This window comes from Sapajus apella, unplaced genomic scaffold, assembly GCF_009761245.1.
Source record: "Sapajus apella isolate SASKATOON/1434 unplaced genomic scaffold, GSC_monkey_1.0 scaffold77, whole genome shotgun sequence".
NCBI classification, from domain to species: domain Eukaryota; kingdom Metazoa; phylum Chordata; class Mammalia; order Primates; family Cebidae; genus Sapajus; species Sapajus apella.
The window spans coordinates 5,548,999-5,572,677 of NW_022437017.1; the positions used below are offsets into that span (position 1 = coordinate 5,548,999).

General features: G+C 57.1%; 2 protein-coding genes across 4 annotated transcripts; both read left to right on the forward strand.

The window, feature by feature from the left end:
* The first annotated feature begins 12,549 nt into the window (after positions 1-12,549).
* DUS3L (dihydrouridine synthase 3 like) lies at positions 12,550-21,643 on the forward strand. 3 transcript variants are annotated; one of them, XM_032252134.1, is made up of 14 exons: positions 12,551-12,747; positions 13,713-14,031; positions 16,082-16,482; positions 16,522-16,606; positions 17,419-17,460; positions 18,198-18,350; positions 18,656-18,772; positions 18,976-19,041; positions 19,199-19,309; positions 19,530-19,626; positions 19,831-19,906; positions 20,924-21,080; positions 21,180-21,308; positions 21,401-21,643. In XM_032252134.1, exons 1-14 carry the CDS (start codon positions 12,650-12,652, stop codon positions 21,626-21,628), a joined length of 2,079 nt encoding a protein of 692 aa, XP_032108025.1. In that variant the 5' UTR covers positions 12,551-12,649; the 3' UTR covers positions 21,629-21,643. The 3 variants fall into 3 exon arrangements, with proteins under 3 accessions (XP_032108023.1, XP_032108025.1, XP_032108026.1); XM_032252132.1 differs by having other exon boundaries at positions 12,550-12,747; positions 16,082-16,606; XM_032252135.1 differs by having other exon boundaries at positions 16,082-16,606; positions 20,892-21,080; positions 21,401-21,538.
* An 11-nt stretch (positions 21,644-21,654) lies between these two features.
* On the forward strand, positions 21,655-23,679 carry PRR22 (proline rich 22). Its single transcript, XM_032252136.1, has 3 exons — positions 21,655-22,138; positions 22,230-22,292; positions 22,615-23,679. Exons 1-3 carry the CDS (start codon positions 21,805-21,807, stop codon positions 23,661-23,663), a joined length of 1,446 nt encoding a protein of 481 aa, XP_032108027.1. The 5' UTR covers positions 21,655-21,804; the 3' UTR covers positions 23,664-23,679.

Sequence of the window (23,679 nt, forward strand, 5' to 3'; positions counted from 1 at the left end):
ACCAACCTGGGCGACATCCAGAGACACCCCCATCTTTACAAAATTTTTTTTTCAAATTAGGCTGGCGTGGTGGTGCATGCCTATAGTTCCAGCTATGTGGGAGGGTGGGGCAGGAGGACCCCAACCCAGGAGGTCAAGGCTGCACGAGCCCTGATCGCACCACTGCACTCCAGCATGGGCGACACAGCGAGACCCTGTCCCAAAAAAACAAAACACCAGCCTTCTGAATTCCACCCCTTTCCAAGAAGCTGTCTGGGCTTGGCTGCCCGGGAGGCCAGGGAGTTCAGGGGCCGGTTCTATTTGCAGGAAACACGGGTATTTACAATGCTATATTTTTAAATATTTTTTGTCCCAGACTTGAGCTGCCGCAGGGCGGGGCGGATGTCGCCAAGTACTAAGCCTCTCTGGCTTCGAGTGCAGCCCGTCGATGGGATCTGTAGTCTTCCCAGAGCACAGATGTGGGGAAACTGAGGCTCTGAGAGGAGCAGGGCACGCACAGGCATCTGATCTTTCTTTTTCATTCTTTTTTTTTTTTTTTTTTTTTTGAGACAGAGTCTCACTTTGCACTTTGTCGCCCAGACTGCAGCGCAGTGGCTCAATCTCAGCTCACTGCAACCTCCGCCTCCTGGGTTCAAGCAATTCCCTGCCTCAGCCTCCCGAGGAGCTGGGATTACAGGAGCCTGCCACCAAGCCTGGCTAATTTTTGTATTTTTAGTCGAGACGGGGTTTCGACATCTTGGCCAGGCTGATCTTGAACTGACCTTGTGATCCGCCCGTCTCAGCCTCCCAAAGTGCTGGGATGACAGGCATGAAACGCCGCGGCTGGCCCTGACCTTTTTCTTTCTTTCTTTGTGGAGACAGGGTCTCACTTTGTCGCCCCGGCTGGAGTGCAGTGGGGCCATCATAGCTCACTGCAGCCTTGACCTCCTGGGCTTTAGTGATCCTCCTACCTCAGCCTCCGAGGAGCTGGGACTACAGATGTGCACCACCACACTCAGTGAATTTCTTAATTTTGTAGAGAGATGGGGTCTTGCTGTGTTGCCCAGGCTGGTCGCCAACTCCTGGGCTCAAGTGATCCTCCCGTCACGGCCTCCCAAAGTGCTGGGATTACAGGCATGAGCCACCGTGTCTGGCCCAGGCAACTGACCTCTTTGACTGATTCAAGCCTGCTGGCATCAGGGTCAAGGCCGAGGCAGGGGCGGCTGAAAACCACACCCCAAAGCCTGCCTGCCCTTTCTGGTGTTTGCCTGGAAATTGGGTCTGCTTGTTCACTGCCTCCTCAGATGTCTCCCCCAGGTGGTTCCGGGCGACACTCACCCCACCTCCGCCTGCTCTCTGCCCACTTGGTGGTTGTGAAATTCAGAGATCAGAGAGGTCAAGCCGCTAACCTAAGGCCACACAGTAAGGAAAAGGCTGGAATGTGGGCTGGATGGCTGTACCACACTCCGCCCCTGTCCTCCCGCAGGCTGGCCCCCTGTCCTCCCCAGAAGGCCATTGCTCCCAAAGGGAGTGTTCTGTTCTTGGGTGGAGACTCCGGGGCAGAGGTTCTGGGAGGCGGGGGGCCGCTGGCCAAGACTCAGACTTGGCTGATGGAGAAGTTTCCATCTTAACACCAGCAGCTGGGCCAGGTTCCAGGGGCTTGGGCTGCACCTCGGGACCCCCAGGGACCAGCCCAGTGGGGGTGGGGGTGGCTAAATGCCCACTGTGTCCCCTGGCCAGAGGACTGGCCACCCCTGCACACTGAGCACCACCCCAGCCCCCAGTGTGCTGGTGACTGAGCTCATGGGCCTCAGTTTCCCCATCTGCCAAATGGCTCCCACGTTTGTTCTATGCCCGGTGCTGTGGATGTAATATCTCATCAGAACCTTGGCGGTGGGTGCTGTCATTCTTCCATGGAGAGGTGGAGCGACTTAGCCAGGACACCAGGGCAGCTCAGGGCTCCCCAAAAATGATGTTTTGGGGTTACCAATTCAACAAAGTCACTCTTGCCCCAGGCCAGACCACGCTGAGTGCGCACAGAGGCCTGAGCTCAGGCAGGGGACAGGAGCTGGAGACACACTCCCGGCTGGGGTCAGGCTGGCCCCAAGCAAGGTGTGCGGTCGCTGGGAGAGGAGCCCACCAGGCTAGGATGGGACCCACAAGGCCTGGGGGTGGCAGGAAGGGGCCGGCCCTTTCCAGGCGAGGATGGTAAAAACAGGGACAGGAGCTGTCCCCACAGGGCCATTTACAGCCACAGGTCACATGTCAAGGGCCCCATCCCTGGGGGCCTTAGGTCAGCAAGGTGGGAAAACCATCAGACCGGCCAAGGAGGCCGGGAGAAGGGGGATGGGGACTTGGAGCGAGGTTGTTCGGGCCGGGAGCTGGGCTGGGGTTGTGAGGGTGTGCATGGGTCACAGCAGTGGCTGAGTGGCTATTCTCATGACTCACAGTGGCACCAACATTCATGCGCATGCACACACACAAACACACACACACAGAAACACACAGAGTCACACACAGGCCACAGCCACCAAGGCATATACTCATTCCCTCATACAGCTTCATAACCTGATAGACACGAAATCACACATACAGTCGCACACACGCAGGCCTCCCCCAAATCATGCATCCGCGACAGACTGGCTCCCACACGCATGCACACACAGGGACACGCGCTTGCACCCGGCTCCCCCGCGCTCTGCCACCTCCCGCCCTGCCATCTCTTGTCCTTGGCCCGGGCTGCCCTAATCCCGGGCTTGTGTCCTGAAGCCACTAGATAAGGGGCAGCTGCAGCTGCAGATAAAGGAGTCGCAGCCACAAATCCGGGGCGGCCGCGGCAGCATCGGGCACTGAGCCCAGAGCCGCACCTGCCCTGTGGCCGCCACCCCCATCCGGTCTGGGCGAGAGGGCTGCAGAGAGTGCAAAGGGGGGGCACAGAGTGGGGGAGCTAGAGGAGGGGACAGATGCAGAGAAAAATTCCAGAGAGATTCAAGAGGGACGCAGAAGGAAGTACAGAAAAAAGACACAAAATGTTTTTTGAGTTAGAAACAGGAAGAATCAGGTCCGGCATGGTGGCTCACGCCTGTAATCCCAGCACTTTGGGAGGCCGAGGTGGGTGGATCATCTGAGGTTGGGAGTTCGAGACCAGCCTGACCAATATGGAGAAAAACCCCATCTCTACTAAAAGTACAAAAAAAAAATTAGCCAGGTGTGGTGGCGCACGCCTGTAGTCCCAGCTATTTGGGAGGCTGGGGCAGGAGAACCGCTTGAACCCAGGAGGCGGAGGTTGCGGTGAGCCGAGATCACACCATTGCACTCCAGCCCGGGCAACAAGAGCGAAACTCTGTATCAAAAAAAAAAAAAAAGAAAGAAAGAGGAAGAATAGGTTGGGCACAGTGGCTCATGCCTGTAATCCCAGTTCTTTGTGAGGCTGAGGTGTGAGGATCCTTTGAACCCAAGAGTTTGAGACCGGCCAGGACAGCATGGCGAGACCCCATCTCTACAAGAAATATAGAAATTAGCCAGGCATGGTAGTGGGCACCTGTGGTCCAGCGACTCAGGAGGCTGAGGAGGGATGATTACTTGAGCCCACGAGGTTGAGACTGCATTGAGCCGAGATCACGCCACTGCACTCCTGCCTGGGTGACAGAGCAAGATCCATTCTCTAAAAAGACAGAATCAGTGACCGGGTGCCTTAGTCTCCCCACCTGCTCAGGGGCCCCAGGGCCACCGACCTCCATCCTGCTTCCTCCAGGTCAGTCAAGGACAATCCAGGCCTGGCCCAGGGTCAGGGAGCATCTTCCTCAATGTCCCCACACACTGCACAGTGACACTGATAGCTGAGCCAGGGCCCTTGGGAAGCCCTCAGCCCCCTCGCACAGCCTCAGTGAAGGTGGGATTCTCTAGGGCAGGCTCTGTCCCCCGTGCCTCAGTTTCCCCGGCCATGGTAAGACGCATTCACTTGGCAAGTGTCCATGGAGCACCTCCTGTGTACCAGACCCTGTGCTGGGTGCTGGGGACACAGAGTGACTAAGCTAAGCCCGATTCACACCCTCTCTGGGCTCACTGTCCGGTGGGAAAGACGGGCATATGGCCAGGCAGCCCCAGTCCTGCTGGGGCCCCGAAGGGGGCCATTGAGAAAGCTGCAGAGCCCAGGCCGATCACGGTGGCTCACGCCTGGAATCCCAGCACTTTGGGAGGCTGAGGGGATGGATCATGAGGTCAGGAGTTCAAGACCAGCCTGGCCAAGATGGTGAAACCCCGTCTACTAAAAATACAAAAATTAGCCAGGCGTGGTGGCGGATGCCTGTAATCCCAGCTACTTGGGAGGCTGAGGCAGGAGAATCGCTGAAACCCGTGAAGTGGAGGTTGCAGTGAGCTGAGATGGCACCACTGCACTCCAGCCCGGGTGACAGAGCGAGACTCTGTCTCAAAAAGAAAAGAGAAATTTGCAGAACCCAAAGTAGGCACTGGACCCACCCTGAGTCAGGGAGGCTTTTTTGTTTGTTTTTGATATGGAGTCTTGCTCTGCCACCCAGGCTGGAGTGCAGTGGCACAATCTCGGCTCACTGCAACCTCCACCTCCCAGGTTCAAGTGATTATCGTGCCTCAGCCTCTCAAGTGGCTGGGATTACAGGCGTGTGCCACCACGCTCAGCCAATTTTTGTATCTTTTTTTTTTCCTCTTTTTTTAGAAGCGTCAGAGTTTCACCATGTTGGCCAGGCTGGTCTCCAACTACTGACCTCAAGTGATCCCCCCGCCTTGGCCTCCCAATGTGCTGAAATTACAGGCGTGAGCCACCATGCCGGGCCTAGTCAGGGAAGCTTTTGGAGGGGAAAGAGGTGATTTGCAAGGGTGGGTGGAATGAGCAACATGCCTGGGTGCAGGGAACAGTGTTCCTGGAAAAGGGAACAGCCTCTGCAAAGGCTGGGAGGTCAGACTAGTTCACGAAAGGTCTGAAACAAACTTGGGGCTTGAGTGTAGGGAGCAGGGGGTGATAGTGATAATGGATGAAGTGGGGAAAGGGAGGAGGGGTTGGGGTACAGGGCTGGGGCAGTAGGGAGCCCCAGGGTCAGACTGGTGTTTTAGAAAGAGCTGTGTCCGAATGCAGGGTGGGGTGTGGGGAGCAGGATGGGAGACTGAGGTCTGGAGGGGGGTGGGCTGGAGGGGAACTCTAGAGGGAAAGTGGGGCCTGAAGACCACAGGTTTGGGGGGACAGAGAAGCAGAATTGGGGGCTGGTGCCTGGTCTCTGGCTCGGGACAGTGGGGCAGCCTCTGGGCTGGCATTTAGATTTCGAGGGAGTGCTGAAGCCAATGTGGCCCCCCCAGATGTGGGAGCCTAAGGAAGACACCAGCTACCAGGAGGTGAATGGAGACATGAGGGGAAGCTTTTGAGGCCACATCAGGTAACAACTCCTTTTTTTTTTTTTTTTTTTTTGAGGCAGAGCCTTGCTCTGTCACCCAGGCCGAAGTGCAGTGGTGCGATCTCGGCTCACTGCCACCTCCACCTCCCGGGTTCAAGTGATTCTCCTGCCTCAGCCTCCCGAGTAGCTGGGATTACAGGTGTGTGCCACCATGCCTGGCTAATTTTTATATTTTTAGTAGAGATGGGATTTTGCTCTGTTTCCCAGGCTGGTCTCGAACTCCTGCAGTGAAGCAGTCCACCTGTCTCAGCCTCCCAAAGTACTAGGATTATAGGGGAGAGCCACAGTGCCAGGCTCATCCTGGATCAGGTGACAATTCTCATGGGGGCAGCACAGAGTGCCCCCGGAGGCTGGGGGCGTCTGGGGATACTGACGCAAGAGGAGCGGGCATTCAGGTGCCCTCTGCGGCCCATGGAATCAGGTGGACTGAGAGGAATACTTGTTCACTCCACACCAGAACAGAGAGACAAAGACGGGAGTTACTCCATGAAAAGAGTTTAAAATGCGGCCGGGCATGGTGGCTCATGCCTGTAACCCCAGGGCTTTGGGAGGATAGGTATGTCCAATTCTTTCTTTTTGTTGTTGTTTTTTTTTGAGACAGAGTCTCACTCTGTCACCAGGCTGGAGTGCCGTGGTGCGATGTTGGCTCACTGCAACCTCCACCTCCCGGGTTCATGTGATTCTCCTGCCTGAGCCTCTGGAGTAGCTGGGATTACAGATGCCCACCACCACGCCTGGCTAATTTTTGTATTTTTAATAGAGGCAGGGTTTCACCATGTTGGCCAGGCTGGTCTTGAACTCCTGACCTCAGGTGATCCTCCTGCCTCGGCCTCCCAAAGCGCTGGAATTATAGGTGTGAGCCAACATGCCCAGCCTCCAACTCTTTCTGCTTGATCAGCTGAGGCCAGACATTCAAGACCACCCTGGGCAAGACAGCAAGATCCCATCTATAGGAAAAATACAAAATGTAGCCAGGCAAGGTGGCATGAGCCTGTAGTCTGAGCTACTTGGGAGGCTAAAATGGGGAGATCACTTAACCCTAGGAGTTTGAGGCTGCAGTGAGCTATAATCCTGCCACTGGATTCCAGCCTGGGCCCTGTCTCTGAAAAAAAGAAAAAGAAGAAGACTTAGAATGGGGCCTGGTACACAGAAAGTGCTCTGTAATTGTTCAGCTACTGGTAAACAATATTATACACTCCAATACAATAATATAACAATAAATGTTAATATATAATAGTAAACGGTTAATGTTATTTTATTTATAGTAATATGGTTATCAATGGCCAATCCACAGCCCTCCTCCTACAGGAAGCCTTCCTGGATTGCCTGACATTGAGGAGGTGGAGTTATCACAGGGCACAGCCAGGCAGCCCCGGGAGATCTCTTCTTCGAGGCTGAGGCCCACAGAGAGGAGGCCACATTCCTGAGGTTGCCTTCTGGGGGCCTCAGTTTCCCCCATCTGACAATCGTCTTCTCAAAGCTATCTGGGGTAGTGGTAACATGATGAGAAAGACAACTGGGAGAACCTCAGAGGGGAACAGATGGGCACCCCAGGAGGGAGGAGGCAGTGCCCATCCTTGGATGGTGGACAAGTCCAGCCCTGACTGCTGCGATTTCTTCTGGTTTTATTTTAAATGTTTTATTACATATATATTTTTTGAGACAGGGTCTCACTCTGTTACCCAGGCTGGAGTGTGGTGGCGCAATCTCAGCTCACTGCAACCTCCGCCTCGCGGGTTCAAGTGATTCTCATGTCTCAGCCTCCCGAGTAGCTGGGATTACAGGCGCCCGCCACCACGCCCAGCTAATTTTTATGTATTTTTAGTAGAGATGGGGTTTCACCCATGTTGATTAGGCTGGTCTCGAACTCCTGACCTCAAGTGACCCACCTGCCTCTGCCTCCCAAAGTGCTGGGATTGCATGAGCCACCTCACCCGGCCATTTATCTATTTATTTATTTATTTATTTATTTTATTTTTTTTTTTTTGAGACGGAGTTTCACTCTTGTTACCCAGGCTGGAGTGCAATGGCGCGATCTCGGCTCACCGCAACCTCCGCCTCCTGGGTTCAGGCAATTCTCCTGCCTCAGCCTCCTGGGTAGCTGGGATTACAGGCACGCGCCACCATGCCCAGCTAATGTTTTGTATTTTTAGTAGAGACGGGGTTTCACCATGTTGACCAGGATGGTCTCGATCTCTTGACCTCGTGATCCACCCGCCTCGGCCTCCCAAAGTGCTGGGATTACAGGCTTGAGCCACCGCGCCCGGCCCCTATCTATTTATTTTTAGAGACATGGTCTCACTCTGTTGCCCAGGCTGGAGTGCAGGGGCTCGATCTTAGCTCACTGCAGCATCGACCTCTCAGGCTCAAGCAATCCTCCTGCCTCAGCCTCCCGAGTAGCTGGATCCACAGGTACCTGCCACCAGGTCTGGCTAGTTTTTTTCATTTTTTGCAGAGAAGGGGTCTCCTCTCTAAGTGGCCCAGGCTGCTGGTCTGGAACTCCTGGCCTCAAGCGATCCTCCTGTCTGTCTCCAAAGGTCTAGGATTATACAGCCTTAAGCCAAGGGGCCTTTTCCGGTTTTCCCTTCCCGGGGTTCCACTGTTTTATTCCCAGATTGTCCTGCAGAGGGCAGCCGAGGCAAGAGATGGAACACGAAATCCGCCCCCTCCCCCGCCCCCCGCCAACCCAACATCCCGGCTTTCTCCGAGGTCCTGAAAAAGTAGATTCCAAGCCTGTTGTGGTCTCGGGCAAATCCCTTCCCTCTTTGGGCCTCAGTTTCCCCATCTGTTATACAAGGAGCGCAGTGCCTGCCTCCCTTCCCACTCCAGGAACACCTTTGTCAAGTTCAGAGTGAAATGCAAAGGTGGCTAAGGAATGGGCTGATTCCACTGCGCGCAGTGTCCCGAAAGTAATCCAGGAAAAATGATAACACTTGTTTAAAATTTATTGTTACTTTTTGAATCCTTACCTACTAAAAAAGATACTTTGCTTTTTGATTTTTTGAGACAGATTCTCGATTCTCGTCCAGGCTGGAGTGTAGCGGTGCGATCTCGGCTCACTGCAACCTCTGCCTCCGGGGTGAAGCGATTCTCATGCCTCAGCCTTCCAAGCAGCGGGGACTGCAAGTGTGCACCATCACGCCTGGCTAATTTTTGTATTTTTAGTAAAGGTGGGGTTTCACCATGTTGGCCAGGCTGGTCTCCAGCTCCTGGCCTCAAGAGATCCATCCACCTTGGCCTCCCAAAGTGCTGGGTTTATGGGTGTGAGCCTCCTCGCCTGGCCTAAAGGAGATTCTCTCTCCCCTTTTTTTCTTTTTTTTTTTTTTTTTTGTTGAGATGGAGTCTTGTTCTGTCACCTAGGCTGGAGTGCAGTGGCGTGATCTCAGCTCACTGCAGCCTCCACCTCCTGGGTTCAAGCGATTCTCCTGCCTCAGCCTCCTGAGTAGCTGGGACTATAGACACATGCCACCACACCTGGCTAATTTTTTGTATTTTTAGTAGAGATGGGGGTTTCACCATGTTGGCCTGATCTCAGGTGATCCGCCCACCTTGGCCTCCCAAAGTGCTGGGATTACAGGCGTGCGCCCGCGCACCTGGTCTAAGGGAGATACTTTTATCAGCCCCATTTTATTGACGAGATAACTCGGGTGTGAGAGAGGCTATTGTTTCCAGCTGGTAAGTGGAGGGGCGGGGATTCAAAGCTGGCTGAGTCCAGAGCCCTGTTTCCTGTGCACACCAAGGAGTTTTAGGGGGCACAACAGGACATGGCGGGGACTCTGGCAAATGCTGAGTAGATCGGCCTTCCTCGGCCCACAGCCCTCCATGGCCCTCCAAGTCCTTCTCAAAGCTCACCGCGTCCTGCGCAGTCGGCACCTCCTCACCTCCCCTTCCTCACCTCCTCCTTCTCCCCCGCTTACCCTCTCTGCTCCAACCATTTGGACCTCCTCAGTGTTCCCCCAACACGCCAGGGCTTTCCCTCCTGCCGCAGGGCCTCTGCACTCACTGTTCCCTCCTTTCCCCTGGAACACTCTTCCCTCTGACATCCCTACAACTCTCTCCCGCAGCTCTTCCCAATACTTTTTTTTTTTTTTTTGAGATGGGGTTTCACTCTTACTGCCCAGGCTGGAGTGCAGTGGTGTGATCTCGGGTGTCGCACAGGGTCTCCCAATGCTCTCAAATGCTGCCTTAACAACTGCAGCCGGGCGCGGTGGCTCACGCCTGTAATCCCTGCACTTTGGGAGGCCGAGGTGGGTGGATCACCTGAGGCCAGGAGTTCATGAGCAGCCTGGCCATCATGGTGAAAACCCCATCTTAAAAAAACACTGCAATCGCAGCAGTGAGCGCCTCAGTGCTCCAGCCTGGGCAACAGAGCCAGATTCTGTCTCAAAAAAGTAAATGAATAAATTTATTTATTTATTTATTTATTTATTTATTTTTGAGACGGAGTTTCACTCTTGTTACCCAGGCTAGAGTGCAATGGCGCGACCTCGGCTCACCGCAACCTCCGCCTCCTGGGTTCAGGCAATTCTCCTGCCTCAGCCTCCTGAGTTGCTGGGATTACAGGCACGCACCACCATGCCCAGCTAATTTTTTGTATTTTTAGTAGAGACGGGGTTTCACCATGTTGACCAGGATGGTCTCGATCTCTTGACCTCGTGATCCACCCGCCTCGGCCTCCCAAAGTGCTGGGATTACAGGCTTGAGCCACCGCGCCCGGCCATAAATTTATTTTTTAATAAATAAATTTAAATAAATAAACTCTTTCTCTAAAAAACAGTTTCAGTTTGGCTGGGCACGGTGTCTCACGCCTGGAATCCCAGCACTTTGGGAGTTCAAGACCAGCCTGGGCAACATGGTAAAACCCCATCTCTACTAAAAATACAAAGTTTAGCCAGGTGTGGTAGTGGGCGTCTGTAATCCCAGCTACCTGGGAGGCTGAGGTAGGAGAATCGCTCCCTTTTTTTTTTTTTTTTTTTAAACGGGGTTTCACCACGTTGGTCAGGCTGGTCTTGAACTTCCGACCTCAGGTGATCCGCCCGCCTTGGCCTCCAAAGTGCTTGGATTACAGGCGTGAGCCACCACACCCAGCCAGGAGAATCTCTTGAACCAGGGAGGTGGAGGTTGCAGTGAGTCAGGTTTGTGCCGCTGCACTCCAGCCTGGGTGACAGAGATTCTCTTTCAAACAAATAAATAAATATTTAAATTTAAATAACTTAAAACTCGCAACAGCCAAGGACGGGTGTGATGGCTCATGTATGTAATCCCAGCACTTTAGGAGGCCCAAGGCAGGCAGATCACTTGAGGTCAGGAGTTCGAGATCAGCCTGGACAACAGGGTGAAACCTCATCTCTACCAAAAATACAAAAATTAGCCAGGCGTGTTGGCGGGCGCCTGTAATCCCAGCTACCCTGGAGGCTGAGGCAGGAGAATCGCTTCAACCAAGGAGGCGGAGGTTGTGGTGACCCGAGATCACGCTATTGCATTGCAGCCTGGGTGGCACAGCGAGGCTCCCTTTCAAAAAAAAAAACATTGCCACAGCCAAGGGGGGCGTTCCTAGTTGGCTTACTGCTTTATTACCACTTCGCTTATGGTTTAATCTAGGCATGTACAGTTGACCCTCGAACAACGCGGGCTTGAACTGCATCCATCCACTTATAACTGGTCTTAAAAAAATAAAATACAGTTGGCCATCTGTATCTGCAGGTTTCTCAACAGCTACCAAATGCGGAGGCGGGATGGGAAGCTGCAGATACAGAGGACGGACTTTTCCTATACAGTGGTTCTGCTGGGCGACGGCGGGACTGGAATCCACGCGGATTTGGGTATTCGCGGAGATCTTGGAACCAATCCCCCACATTCTGAGTATTTTTGTTTTTTGTCTGTTTCCGACTCCCAAGTTTGCTCTTAAAGGCAAGGATTTCTCCATTTTGTTTACCACCACACCCCCAACATGTAGGACAGCATCCGGCATACGGGTGCTCAACTAATTATTTGTTGAACTAATATCCTGCATAAAGACAGTGTAATTTAGTTTTTTTGTTTGTTCTGAGACGGAGTTTTGCTTTGCTGCCCAGGCTGGAGTGAAGTGGCGGATCTCAGTTCACCGCAACCTCCGCCTCCCGGGTTCAAGCAATTCTCCTGCCTCAGCCTGCTCAGTAGCTGGGATTACAGGCGCACACCACAACGCCTGGCTAATTTTTGTATTTTTAGTAGAGGCGGCGTTTCACCATGTTAGCCAGGCTGGTCTCCAACTCCTACCTAAGATGATCCGCTCGCCTCGGCCTCCCGAAGTGCTGCGATTACAAGCGTGAGCCACCGTGGGGTGGCGCCCGGGCAAATTTACATTTTAAAAAACCCTAGCAGGGGCCGGAAACTGTGGCTCACGCCTGTAAGCCCAACACTTTGGGAGGCACAAGTGGGACAATCGCTTGAGCCCAGGAATTCGATATTGCCCTGGCGAGACCTCGTCTCTACGAAAAATTTAAAAATTAGTCAGGCCTAGTGGTGTATGTCTGTAGACCCAGCCACTCGGGAGGCTGAGGCAGAGGATTGCTTGAGCCCAGGACGAAGCTGCAGTGAGTCGTGATCGCACCACTACACTCCAGCCTGGGCGACAGAACGAGACCTGCTTCAAACAAAACAGACAAAAACCACTAAAGGCCGGGCGCGGTGGCTCAAGCCTGTAATCCCAGCACTTTGGGAGGCCGAGGCGGGTGGATCACGAGGTCAAGAGATCGAGACCATCCTGGTCAACATGGTGAAACCCCGTCTCTACTAAAACTACAAAAAATTAGCTGGGCATGGTGGCGCGTGCCTGTAATCCCAGCTACTCAGGAGGTTGAGGCAGGAGAATTGCCTGAACCCAGGAGGCGGAGGTTGCGGTGAGCCGAGATCGCGCCATTGCACTCCAGCCTGGGTAACGAGAGCGAAACTCCGTCTCAAAAAAAAAAAAAAAACCACCAAAAAAAAAAAAAAAAAAAAAAAAAAAAAACCACTAAAACACCCTAGCAGGTAACTCCGATGAGTGCAGAAGTCGACTGCAGTCCAGTTTGCAGCAAGCCAGGCTCTGGTTTATATATGAACTGAGGCTCCACCCACGTGCAGGCACCGCCCCCGTGATGTCACGAGCGCGCAATGGCGTCATTGGAACGACAGGAGCATGCGCACTTCCCCAGCACAACCAGAGAAGACACGCACGACCCGGAAGGCCTTCCCGCCACACTCCAGAGCGGGATTGAGGGGCGCCGATGGCGGAGGAAGCGGCGGAGGCCCCTCCAGAGAATGGCAGTGGCTGTGACTCAGGAACCGGCGCGTTGGAAAGAGGAGTGGCGCCCATTAAGCCTCAGTGAGTCGCCGGGGCAGGAGGGAATCTCATGGGTCCTTCTCGGCACCCATAGTGCGGCTTGAGCGGTGCATGCCGGGAGATTAGGCAGCGGCTGAGGGCGGGAAACCACCGGCTGTTCAGTCCGGGCCGTTCTTCCGCCTGCAGCGTGGTCAGCGGAGGTATCTGAGATCGTGCACGTTGGGGACTGTCACGTGCGCGAAAGACAGCACGTGCATGCTAGGGCAGGGGGGAATTGAGGTCAGGTCCGCGGTACATCCTGGGGATTGTAGTCCCTTCATATGGACGTACCGCGCATGTGCTCCGCCAGCGGCCTTTAGTGCTTGAAGGGAGTGCCGCTGGGCATGCGGTGTTTGAAGGGCCGAAAGGCGTGCTGGGAAATGTGGTGGCTTGGCCTCCATTTCAAGGCATGCTGGGACTTGTAGTTTTTCTTAGCCCAACTTGCGCAGGGATGTTCTTGGCTGATATAACCTGTAGTTTCGCGCAATGCTTTTGACAATCAGGACCCAGGCACAATGGCATTATTATTATTATTTTTGAGACGGAGCTTCGCTCTGTTGCCCAGGCTGGAGTACAGTGGCACGATCTCGGCTGCCACCCGGGTTCAGGCGATTCTCCTGTCAGCCTTCTGAGTAACTGGGATTATAGGAGCGCGCCACCACGCCCGGCTAGTTTTCTATTTATAGTAGAGACAGGTTTTCTCCATGTTGGTCAGGCCGGTCTCGAACTCCTGACCTCAGGTGATCCACTCGCCTTGGCCTCCCAAAGTGCTCGTATTACAGGCGTGAGCCACGGCGCCCAGACAAAATAGTCCTTTTTGAGGCTCTGAGTTGCTCCCAGGCTAGGAGCTGGCTGGTTAAGTAGTGAGCTCACCGTCAGCAGAAGGATTTAAACACGGACAAGTGTTTCTAGTCTTGTTTCCCCAGTGTTGATGTTCCAAGGGTTTTCCTTTCCCTTTCTGTCGGCAGATACCTCACCACCAAGGAGCAGTTTCATGAATTCCTGGAAGCTAAAGGCCAGGAGAAGCCTTGCCGGGAAACCGAGGTAGGAGACCCTGGTGGCAATGACCTGGCTGAGCCTGAAGCTAAGCGTATCCGACTGGAGGATGGACAGTCGGCGGAAGGACAGGCGGAGGACAGGCAGACGGGCAACGGGCAGAAGGAGGAGACAGCAGAGCCCCGGGAGCAGCAGCAGACTCAGAAGAGGGCCCGGGGCCAGAACAAGGGCCGGACCCATGTGAAACCCACCCACTACGACAAGAACAGGTTGTGCCCCTCCCTGATCCAGGTGAGTGCAGCCACGGGAGCATTGCTGCCAGGGCAGGCAGGAGCAGGTGTATTTTTTGGCATTGGGTAATTGAAAGCTCCTGGGCCATCAGCTTGCCCTGGTGCCATTCCGTCTTCCTCTTCCTCGGGATATATTGTAGGCTTGTCACAGTTTCATTGTGGATGGGGAAATTAGACATTGGGAGAGACCGCTGGGGTGGCAGGAGGATTTTATTTAACGTGATTACAGGCTTAGCAGATTTGCTTTTTTTTTTTTTTTTGAGACGGAGGGGGGTTTTTTTTTTTTACCCAGGCTGGCGTGCAATGGCGCGATCTCGGCTCACCGCAACCTCCGCCTCCTGGGTTCAGGCAATTCTCCTGCCTCAGCCTCCTGAGTAGCTGGGATTACAGGCACGTGCCACCATGCCCAGCTAATGTTTTGTAGTTTTAGTAGAGACGGGGTTTCACCATGTTGACCAGGATGGTCTCGATCTCTTGACCTTGTGATCCACCCGCCTTGGCCTCCCAAAGTACTGGAATTACAGGCGTGAGCCACCGCACCCGGCCGATTTGCTTTTTTTTTTTTTGGCGTGACAGAGTCTTACTCTGTCTCCAGGCTGGAGTGCAGTGGCGTGATCTTGGCTCACTGCAACCTCTGACTCTCTGGTTCAAGTGATTCTCCTGCCTCAGCCTCTCGAGGAGCTGGGATACAGGCACGCGCCACCGTGGCCAGCTAATTTTTGCATTTTTAGTAGAGATGGGGTTTTACCACGTTTGCCTGGATGGTCTTGATCTCCTGACCTTGTGATCCGCCCGCCTCAGCCTCCCAAACTGCTGGGATTACAGGCCTGAGCCACTGCACCCGGCCCGGAATTGCTTTTTAATTTTGAGCAGAGGACAGAGAACATGGGTGCTTTTTTTTTTGAGACGGAGTTTCGCTCTTGTTACCCAGGCTGGAGTGCAATGGCGCGATCTCGGCTCACCGCAACCTCTGCCTCCTGGGTTCAGGCAATTCTCCTGCCTCAGCCTCCTGAGTAGCTGGGATTACAGGCACGCGCCACCATGCCCAGCTAATTTTTTGTAGTTTTAGTAGAGACGGGGTTTCACCATGTTGACCAGGATGGTCTCGATCTCTTGACCTCGCGATCCACCCGCCTCGGCCTCCCAAAGTGCTGGGATTACAGGCTTGAGCCACCGAGCCCGGCCCATGGGTGCTTTTTATGCACTTGGGTGGTACAGGATGACGAAGCAGAGAGCAAGTTTACAGAAGCCAGGACAAACAGTAATTAACTTGTGACGTATATTGTGATGTCCTTTCCATTTGAAAAGTAACATTTTGAGAAACGCATTTTGCAGTTTTGAATTTGCTTTGTGGCCCTGCAGCTGGTTAGCAAGAAAAGCAGGGATTTTAAGATGCCTGGGAACTTTGCTAAGAACATGGGGAGGATAGATAGGGTTCAATGGCGTGCAGGAAGGCAGTTACTTTGCCTTAAACGGAGCTGGAAACGTATGATGTTAAACAGCACGCAACAGGGCAGCGTTTACTTTATTATATGGTAACTACAAATTATAAGGTTTTGTTTTACCATAACTGGTATTATTCAAAACAAAAATTTTTTTTTGAGACGGAGTCTTGCTGTGTCTCCCAGGCTAGAGTGCAGTGTCCCGATCTTGGCTCACTACAACCCCCGCCTCCCGGGTTCAAGCAATTCTCCTGCCTTAGCCTCCCAAGTTGTTGGGATTACAGGCGCCCGCCACTGTGCCCGGCTAATTTTTGTATTTTGAGTAGAGACGGGGTTTCACCATCTTGGCCGGGCTGGTCTTGAACTCCTGACCTCATGATCCACCCACCTCAGCCTCCCAAAGTGCTGGGATTACAGGCGTGAGCCACGGCGCCCGGCCAGTATTATTTTTCTTCTTCAGTTGTACAGATGGAGACGCAGCGGCACGGTGAGCTGCCTGACTTGCTCAGGGACACAGAGCCAGGAGGGGTGATCTCGCTTGAGCCCCGGCTGCTGGGCTGCCCCGGGGCCCTCCCTGTCCTCCCTCACTCCCTCCCTGTGTCCCCGCAGGAGTCAGCCGCTAAGTGTGTCTTCGGGGATCGCTGCCGCTTCCTGCATGACGTGGGAGGCTACCTGGAGACCAAGCCAGCCGACCTGGGCCCCCGCTGTGTGCTCTTCGAGACCTTCGGCCGCTGCCCCTACGGCGTGACCTGCCGCTTCGCTGGGGCCCATCTGGGGCCCGAGGGCCAGAACCTGGTGCGGGAGGAGTTGGCAGCTCGCTGTGCCCAGCCCCCGCCCGTGCGTAACGGCCTGGACAAAGGCCTGCAGCAGCGGCTGCGGAAGCGCCAGGTCCGCTTCGAGCGAGCCGAGCGGGCCCTGCGCCAGTTAAGCCAGGGCCGGCCCCCTGGCCCCACACCTGCTGCCACTGTCCCCGATGGCGCAGCAGCCGGGGGGGCTCCAAGCCAGGACAACTGTGGTGCCCAGCAGGCCCCCGCAGAGCCAGGCGCTGGCTCCCCTCCCAGCGGCCCCGTGCGGACCTGCGGGCCCCTGACGGACGAGGACGTGGTCAGGCTGCGGCCCTGTGAGAAGAAGCGGGTACGTGTTGAGGACAGTGCCAGTAGCAGACCTGTCCGTCTGCTGTGCATCTATTAGGCACCAGCTGTGTGCACGTTCCTGTTTGAGATGCCTGGGAGTCAGTGGCTGTGCCCTGAAGGAGCTCCTGGCTGAGACGCCATCTGTGCTGTCTTGGGCCCAGCCTTCAGGAGGTCCCGCTCTGGTGGGGACAGAAAGAGCTGGACAGGGCTGAGTGTAGTGGCTCACGCCTGGAATCCCAGCACTTGAGGCCAAAGCAGGCAAATCACTTGAGGTCAGGAGTTTGAGACCAGCCTGGCCATCATGGTGAAACCCCATCTCTACTAAAAATATAAACATTAGCCAGGTGTGGTGGCAGGCACCTCTAATCCCAGCTACTCAGGAGGCTGAGGCTGGAGAACTGCTTGAACCCAGGAGGCGGAGGTTGCAGTGAGCCGAGATTGTGCCTTTTTACTCCAGCCTGGGCAACAGAGTGAAACTCCGTCTCAAAAAAAAAAAAAAAAAAAGCCAGACATACTCTCAGTCCTAGAGGGTCAGGGTTGGGCAGGGTGGGCAGTATGGAAGGCTTCCTGGAAGAAGGGGCATTGGGGCTGGGTTTGGATGGTTGAGTAGAAGCTCTCCAGTGGAGGAGACAATAAGGGAAAGAACATTCCTTATGAAGGGACTGATTGGCACATGCAGAAGCCCAGAAAGGGAGCCAGGCCATTTGGGGCAGGGCAGAGTGCCTCCTAGACTCTGGGGGAAGGGTGGCTCCAGGGCCTCAGCAGCCGGGGTGGAGAGCCAGGCTTCACTGGGGTGTATGTTTTTCCCTCCAGCTGGACATCCGTGGCAAACTGTACCTGGCCCCCCTCACCACGGTAGGAGCTGGCTCTGATTGCTGGGGTGGCAGGGTGGCAGTGTGGTCCCTCCAGCAGGGCTCAGTGTCTGTCCCCCCTGCTGGATTTTGGGGCTGTGGCGCATGTCCAGGGGCCCTGCCCGCCACATGGTCACTCTGTGTGTGTGTGTGTGTGCGCGCGCGCGCGCGTGTGCATGCCTGTGCGAGCGTGTGTGTCCTGCCACCCCCAGTGCATGTGTGTATGTGTGTGTGTATGTGTGTGTGCCAGCATGCCTGAGCGTGTCTGTCCTGCCATCCTGAATGTGTGTGTGATGTGTGTATGCGTGCATGCCAGAGCACATGTCCTGCTACCTGCTGTGTGTGTGTGTGCGTGCCTGGGTGTGTGTGCGTGCCTGGGTGTGTGTATCTGTCCTGCCACCCTGAATGTGTGTGTGTGTGTGTGTGTGTGTGTGCATGCAGGCATGAGCGTATCCTGACAGCCCGTGTGTGTATGTGTGTATGCATGCAGGCATGTGTGTGTGTCCTGTGTGTGTGTGCACATGTGTGTGTGTGTGTGTGTGCTTGCATGTGCAGGCATGTGTTTGTCCTACCACCCCACAGTGTGTATGCGTGCGTATATGTGTGCATGTGTGTGTGTATGTGTGTGCGTGTGCATGTGTGTGTGTGTATATGCGTGTATGAGTGTGTGTGTATGATGCAACGTGTGTGTGTGTGTGCGCGCGCGCATGCACCAGCGTGTGTCTGTCCTGCCACCTGCAGTGTGGGAACCTGCCCTTCCGGCGGATCTGCAAGCGTTTCGGGGCGGACGTGACATGCGGAGAGATGGCCGTCTGCACCAACCTGCTGCAGGGCCAGATGTCCGAGTGGGCCCTGCTCAAACGCCACCAGTGCGAGGATGTCTTTGGCGTCCAGGTCAGTGTCTGTCCTGGGGGAGGGAGAGCAGAGGGGCCCTCAGCCACTTTCTCAGGGCCTGGTTCCAGGCCTGTCCTGGTTGCCTGCCCGACCCCCTGGCCGCAGCTGTGGGATGGAGGTGACGGCCGTGGCCGGGGACAGGTGCCTCATAGACAGATCTTGGCTCCTTCCCAGGAGGCCCTGAGGGAGGAGGCCGCTGGCTCAGCGCTTCCCAGTAAGCAGGGAATGGCCAAGTGGGGACAGTTTGGACTGTCCTCACCCCCCCCCCCCCCCCCCCCCCCCCCCCTGCCGTTGGCCCCCCCCACCTAGAGGGCGCCTTCCCCGACACCATGACCAAGTGTGCTGAGCTGCTGAACCGCACCGTGGAGGTGGACTTTGTGGACATCAACGTCGGCTGCCCCATCGACCTCGTGTACAAGAAGGTAGCAGATCCGGACGTGTGCCTCGGTTTCCCCATCTGGGCAGGAGGGCACTGAGCCCGCCGGCCATGTCGTGGGTGGTGGGTCAGGGGTTTGGGCTCAGGTGTGGCCTGTGGGTTGGCATCTCCTGGCGGGGGCCTCAGGGCCGCAGGGGTGAGGGGTCTCGGCCTAGGTCCTGCTCTCCCTCCACCGCGTGTCTTCTCCAGGGTGGGGGCTGTGCCCTCATGAATCGCTTGGCCAAATTCCAGCAGATTGTCCGTGGCATGAACCAGGTACAGCCAGCCACGTCCCCATGCCGGGCCCCAAACAACTGCCCTGCCTTCCACCTCCCCCCACCATTTCCCACCACCTCCCCCCACCATTTCCTACCACCTCCCACCATCTCCCGCCACCTCCCGCCGTCTCCCGCCACCTCCCACCATCCTGTAGGTACTGGACGTGCCACTGACTGTGAAGATCCGCACAGGCGTCCAGGAGCGCGTGAACCTGGCGCACCGCCTGCTGCCCGAGCTGCGGGACTGGGGTGTGGCACTTGTCACGGTGGGTCTGAGGACACCCCAGGCATCAGGGCCTCGGGGTCGCCCTTTGTCCCTTCGTAACGGCTCCTTTCGTCCCGTCCCTCCCTCCCTCTTCACCTCTGCACCTCCCTCCGTCTCTGCCTCTACCTCTCTCTCTGTCCCTCTCAGCCTGGCTCTCTCGGTCTCTCTCTCTCTGCGTCTCACTCTCTGCCTCCTACCCTGCGTGGCGGCTTCTCCCCCAGCTCCACGGCCGCTCTCGGGAGCAGCGCTACACCAAGCTGGCCGACTGGCAGTACATCGAGCAGTGCGTGAAGGCTGCCAGCCCCATGCCCCTGTTCGGTGGGTACTCCGGGAAGCCGCCTCCCGGTCCCTCCCACCCCAGGCCACTCACACCTCTGGGCTGCTTGCCTTCCCACCTGGGACCCCCTCCTACCCCCCTGATAGGGGCCCCGGGTCAGCCAAAACTCCCAAAGGGCTGGTGAGCAGGACCCTACGGTCCCGCCTGCCCGTGGCTCCCTGAGACCCCAGCTTCCGTCTCCTCAGGAAACGGGGACATCTTGTCATTTGAGGACGCCAACCACGCCATGCAGACTGGTGTCGCTGGGGTCATGATTGCCCGGTAAGTGCCCCGGGGCTTACCGAGATCCAGCTCCAGCTTCATGCACAGCAGCGGCGCCCCGAACCCGACACGCCGTCGCCCACCTCTGCTCTGTGGCGGGGCGTTCCCGAGACGGGAGGGGGAGAGCGATGTCAGGAGTTGCAGCTGCATGGGGCAGAGGGGACTGGAAATTGCTGCTGCTGTGGGATCTGATTATTGTGGTTTGAAAGTCCTGGGCTTTGGCCGGGTGCGGTGGCTCACGTCTGTAATCCCAGCACATTGGGAGGCTGAGCCAGGTGGATTACCCGAGGTCAGGAGTTCAAGACCAGCCTGGCCAACATGGCGAAACCCCATCTCTACTAAAAATACGAAAATTAGCCAGGTGTGGTGCACAAGCCTGTAATCCCAACTACTTGGGAGGCTGAGGCAGGAGAATCGCTTGAACCCAGGAGGCGGAGGTTGCGGTGAGCCAGGATCACACCACTGCACACCAGCCTGGGGTACAAGAGCAGGACTCCATCTCAAAAACAAAAAATAGAAAGTCCTGGCCGGGCGCGGTGGCTCAAGCCTGTAATCCCAGCACTTTGGGAGGCCGAGGCGGGTGGATCACGAGGTCAAGAGATCGAGACCATCCTGGTCAACATGGTGAAACCCCGTCTCTACTAAAGCTACAAAAAATTAGCTGGGCATGGTGGCGTGTGCCTGTAATCCCAGCTACTCAGGAGGCTGAGGCAGGAGAATTGCCTGAACCCAGGAGGCGGAGGTTGCGGTGAGCCGAGATCGCGCCATTGCACTCCAGCCTGGGTAACAAGAGCGAGACTCCGTCTCAAAAAAAAAACAAAAAATAGTTCTGGGTTTTAAAGGTTGTGTGCGCACAGCTGGGAGGCATATTAGCCTTGCAGGTTTCGTGGTCTGGGCCCCAGCTCAGTCCACGCCTTGGAAACAGAGGCCACACGATCCCAGGCAGGCTGGTGGCTGCGACCACTGACCGTCACCCGCCCCGCAGGGGTGCCCTCCTCAAGCCGTGGCTGTTCACGGAGATCAAGGAGCAGCGGCACTGGGACATCTCGTCGTCCGAGCGCCTGGACATCCTGCGGGACTTCACCAGCTACGGCCTGGAGCACTGGGGCTCGGACACGCAGGGCGTGGAGAAGACCCGGCGCTTCCTGCTCCAGTGGCTGTCCTTCCTGTGCCGGTGGGCACCGGGGCTGGCTGGGGTGGACGGCGCGTGGGCCGTGGCCGGGTAGGGCCAGTGGGGCTGACTGGAGCCTGCTGCCCGCCCACCCGCCCGCAGGTATGTGCCCGTGGGGCTGCTGGAGCGGCTCCCACAGAGGATCAACGAGCGGCCGCCCTACTACCTGGGCCGAGACTACCTGGAGACGCTGATGGCCAGCCAGAAGGCAGACGACTGGATCCGCATCAGGTGCCCGGGGGCTGGAGTCGGGGCGCCCTGGGTCATGGGGGGCACTGCACAGGCCTGGGGCCTGACCCTGCTTTTCTCCCGCCCTCCCACAGCGAGATGCTCCTTGGGCCGGTGCCCCCCAACTTCACCTTCTTGCCGAAGCACAAGGCCAACGCCTACAAGTAGCCTCGGGGGCTTCCCCAGGGGTACCCTGGGGGCAGAAGAGGACAATAAATTTTATTCTTTTAAAATCAAGGCTTTTCTGTGACCCTGAAGCTGCCCCTCCCCAGCCCCCACCTTCCCCAAACCTTTTGGCCGCCTCCGTGCCCCAAGCTCGGTGATGCCCCCAGAGAGGCCTTAACCCCGAAGAAGGTAGCAGGTGCAAAACCTGGGGGGGCCTCAGCCTGCGTGGGTGTGGATCAGGGCAGCCTGCCTGGAGGAGGCAGCCTCGAAGCTGTTAGAGGGGTGTTGCTGGAAGAGGCAGAGGGCCTGGCTCAGGGTCCTCCCGCCCCTGGTGATGACCGTCTCTGCCACCATCTGCCCCTGCCCACCCCCGACACCCAGAACCCCAACCAGTAAGCGGGCTGCAGGCTGGAACCCGCTGCCCGGAGTAACCAGGCAAACAGAACCCCGCTGGGTTCTCAGCCTGTGCTCTGCTTGGGCCACCTGTGCCCCCACTGCCGCCCTCCTGGCCTGCCTGGACTGGGCCCCCCGCCGCTCCATGCAGCACCCCAAATCCTTCTACGCTTCTGCAGTTACCCAGGAAGGCTTCAGCCCCCAGAGTCTGGAGGGGGCCGAGGCGCTGGGCAGCCAGTCTGCTCCCACCTGCACCGAGCCGCCTCCTGCCATGGGTATGATGGGGTCGGCGTGGACGCCTGCTGGGGAGAGTTTGGGGGCCCACCCACCTCAGGGCCCCACCCACCTGGCCATCTTTGTCCACAGCCTCGTTGAACCTCTATCATCCCCCAAACCCAGAGAAAGAGGTGTTGCCGGCCCCTCCAGCAGGTACCAGCCTCCCCTGTACCCTTGACGAGGCTGGGAGTGGGTTTGGGTGTTGGGGGCCCAGCTTGCCCCTGCCTCACCCCTAGGTGGGGGCCCAAAGGCATGGCCTCTGCTCCCCACGCTTCACACAGGTCCCCCAGTGAGCCCCAAAGACAAACTGTATCCCCATCACCCAGCCAGGGCCCCAAAGTGATACCTGTCTCCCATCCCCCAAAGGAGCTCCCCAAAGGCAACGTTCTCGTGGCATCCCCCAGACAGGCCCCCAGGCTTGGGCTGGGCCCCCCAGGCGGCAGCTGCTCTCAGGGCACCCGCCCGCCACCCACAGGTTTCCAGATGGCCCCATGTGGGTGCTTTTTCGACCCCCGCATCTATCGGATCGAGTGGACCACCCCCGACCTGGGCCAGTCGGCCCTGTACAAGCTGGCGGCGAGTGGTGGGGGGCCAGCGGGGGGCCCTTCCACCCCAGGCAGCTACCTCCTGGAGCCGCAGCCCTACCTCAAGGCCCCGGGGCGGCCCCCATACCCCCACTACCAGCCGGTGCCCGGGGGGCCCCAGTTCCTCCTGCCCTACTTCCCGCCTGAGGGCCCTGGGCCAGAGGCTCTGGGCTTTGCGGGGGACTCGGGGCCCACCGCCTTCATGGAGCTGCCCCTGCCGCCACTCGAGGAAGGCCTGGCCCCGCCGCCAGCCCCACCCCCCAAGGAGAACAAGCCACCCCCTGTACTCATCCCGCTGCCTGCAGAGTCCACGCTGCCCCTGGACACCTACAGCCGCCTCCAGGGCCACCCTGGCCACTTCCCTGGGCCCGAGCCCCTGGCCTTCCCCACCAAGGAGCCGCAGGGCAGTGGGGCCGGGCCCCGGGTGCTGCTGTGCCCACCCGGCTCCAGTGAGCCCAAGGTGGCCAAGGCCAAGGAGAGGGCCCTGCTGGGGGCGGGCGAGGCCAAGGCACTCCCAGACATGGTTCTGCTGGAGGACGCCATGAAGCTCTTCGACTGCCTGCCGGGCGCCACCGAGCCCAAGAGGGCCCCACGCAAGGTCCCCGGGCTGGCCCTGCCTGACGGCGGTGGCAGGAACCCGGCCGACGACATCCACTCGCTGCGTCTGCCTGAGGACCTGCTGTCCTTCGACTACAGCGTGCCTGAGATCCTGGACACCGTGTCCAGTGTTGACCTCTTCAACTTCAAGGCGCTGGACGAGGAGCAGCCGCCCCGCCCGGGGCCCCCTGTCGCCAATGACTCGGCCCCCATTCTGCCCAGCAAGAGAAAGGCCTCAACAGCCAAGAAGGGAAAACCGGGAGGGAAGGCCAGCCAGCCCGCAGGCCCAGCCAGCGCCACTCCCCCGGGGCCCAGGCAGGACCTGGGAGCCACCCCCCATTAAAGCACATTTCACCTTT